The following is a 2,668-nucleotide window of genomic DNA, read 5'->3' as shown; positions in this document are numbered from 1 at the left end:
AATTTATATACAAACATGCACGCACATGGAGGAGTTACACGCAAAAGCTGGCAGCAAATTGGAAGAAAAAGGACAGAAAACAGCAACTTTAATTGGAGAATTAATCGCGCTCGTTAAATTTCCAGTGATGTCTTTCCAATTTTGTGTTTAAATTCAATCTTATGTTAGGCTAATTTTTCTCATTTATTGGATGAAGATGAAACCCATTATTATTTATTTCTGATTCAAGACATGTGGTTTAGTTAAATTTTTGCAATTGTTGATTAATCTTCCATGCTTAATTTATTATTTGATTGTTTGATCACCAATTAAATATATAGTTGCTTATTGTAGTGCCGTGAGGTTCACAATAAGTTTATAACACTGCATGATTAACATACGTACCATAAATTTTAGGAATAAGATTTATCACGTGTACAATCTTTAAGATAATTATGAAATTGAATATGTTTTATTCATATGAAATCGGATTAGGAATATAATGGGATCGTGAATAGAATAGATTTAATTTGTCTCGGAAAAAAATTAATTACAATAGAATAATCGATTGTCAAGAATGCAAGAACGAAACTAGCTACGTAGTTAAGAATTGGAATAGATAATAATAGGTGGATTCATAATCCAATACACTCTTCCCATATACATTTTAAATTCACATTTTACAGGTTTTTGTAGATTAAATTAGAATAATTAAAAATCATAAAAATCACTTTTAACTTGTTCGCTTTGAATCTAATTAAGAACTAGTACACTCAGTTAAATTTTGTTTCTCGTGGGACGATACTCTAACTCACTAAATCTATTACTTGTCAACGATCCGTACGCTTGCGGGTTTCACACGAACACTTGGTCCAATGAATACATTTTTCAGTCCTTGGTATAGCTACTTCAATTCCGGCTTAAGGCTCTCAATGCTTGATGGTTTTTGTCCTCCAGTCCTTTCGGACAATTCTTCAAACTTGGGTTGTCATGACGAAGTCCTATGGTCCTGCAATTTTGCAAGAAAACAACACAAATGTTAGCATATTCATCAATGTCAGAACCAATTAAAATTTCAGAGTTCAGGACGAAGGAGTTCAAAGGATCATAATCAATTTTTGCAGATACTTCCCCCTGTGTGAATGCATCAATCATGTATGTTTGATAACATTCATCTGCTTCTCTAAATTGCTTGGTGACATGGAAAATATTGACTTTTAGAGTCATATTCCCAAAAAGATGGATTCATCAGACAATTCCTACAATTGATTAGAGAATTAGTTGTAACAAGGAAAGGTCTACTGAGTATAATCGGGATTTTAGAGTCAACATCACCTCAACGTTCACATCTAGTACCAAGAAATCAATTGGGTAGTGAAATTTATCAACTTGAGCTAGTACATCCTCAACTACTCTCCTAGGTCTTATGGTGGACCTGTTAGCTAACTGAAGGACCACTGAGGTAGGCTTCATCTCTCCTAGACCTAACAACAAGTATATAGCATAAGGCATGAGGTTAACGCTAACTCCTAAATCAAGAAGGGCTTGTGCGAACTAATAGTTCCCGATGACACAAGAAATGGTAGGACAACTAGGGTTTTTATACTTTGGTGGGATCCTCTGCTCTATCACATCACTTGCTTGCTCAGTCAGGAAAGTAGTCTTCTTGACATGATGTTTCCTCTTCATAGTGCATAAGTTTTTAAGGACTTTAGCATATGTAGGAACTTGAAAGATCACGTGCAAGAGAGGTAAATTGATTTTTACTTGTTTAAGATGCTCTAGGATTTCATTGTGTTAAGTTGTCAGCTTTAAGATGGATTTGAGGGCTTGAGGAAAAGGTACCCTAACTGGAGCTTTTACTACGTCTTCATTGGGACTACTCTCATTAGGCTCACTTGATTATTTTTCATTCTTCCTAGATTGAAGGGCTGGTTCAATTACTTCCCTAATCTAGTGGTTATGACATTTACTTCCTTAAAGTTGGTCTCTCCCGATCCCAAAGTTTGTACCATGTGTTGTCCCTTTGGATTGATTGAGCTTGAGTTGAAAATTTTCCATGTTCCTCTACAGTTAAGGCATTTGTTAGTTTGGACACATGATTCTTTATCTCTTTGTTTTCCTTAACTAACTGCCAATCATAGTCTCAAAATTTTTATTTGTTTTACCCTGTGCCTCAATAAATGCATGTTAAAAATCTTTGGTTTATGTGGGAGCGCATTGTAAGCTCTATTGGATTGGGCAGACTATTGGTTCTCAGACTTCCAGCTAATGTTGGGATGATTCCGCCACCCTAGGTTGTAAGTCTCGAAGTAAAGGGTGTAGGGCTTTTGATATACGCCTAAAGCATTACATTATTCCTCATAAAATCCCCTCATCTCAACATAAGTGGCATACTCCTATGCTAAATGATCAGTGCTGCCACACACAAAACAAGGCTCGAAAGACTCAACACGGGGAACAAGTCTTTTTGAATTCTTAGGATGTAGGGCTTCAAGTTCTCTAGTGAGGGCTTCTACTTTTGCTCTGAGGTTGTCTTCCTTCCTAAGATGATAAATGCCTGTGCTATTCAGGTTTTTAGTGGGCCGTAACCTATTAGTACTCTTAGTGGCACGAGGTCCAGTCCAAGTATGGGCTTTTTTCAGCTAAATCATCTAGGTAGACTATGGCCTCATCTGGATCCTTTTGC

At 36.2% G+C, this 2,668-nt stretch overlaps 1 protein-coding gene across 1 annotated transcript in view; it reads right to left on the bottom strand.

The window, feature by feature from the left end:
* Positions 1 to 888: 888 nt before the first annotated feature.
* LOC111377195 overlaps positions 889 to 2,668 on the bottom strand; it is a 24,532-nt gene continuing 22,752 nt past the window's right edge. Inside the window, exons 6-7 of the mRNA XM_023000258.1 lie at positions 1,315 to 1,463; positions 889 to 1,113 (exon numbers count right to left, since the gene is read on the bottom strand). Of these exons, the coding sequence (XP_022856026.1) occupies positions 889 to 1,113; positions 1,315 to 1,463 (374 nt within the window). The remainder of the gene's footprint in view (positions 1,114 to 1,314; positions 1,464 to 2,668) is intronic.

Source organism: Olea europaea, unplaced genomic scaffold, assembly GCF_002742605.1.
Source record: "Olea europaea var. sylvestris unplaced genomic scaffold, O_europaea_v1 scaffold1619, whole genome shotgun sequence".
NCBI classification, from domain to species: Eukaryota; Viridiplantae; Streptophyta; class Magnoliopsida; order Lamiales; family Oleaceae; genus Olea; species Olea europaea.
Note: the sequence above shows the minus strand (reverse complement) of the source record. Positions and strands in the feature narration are given on the sequence as shown.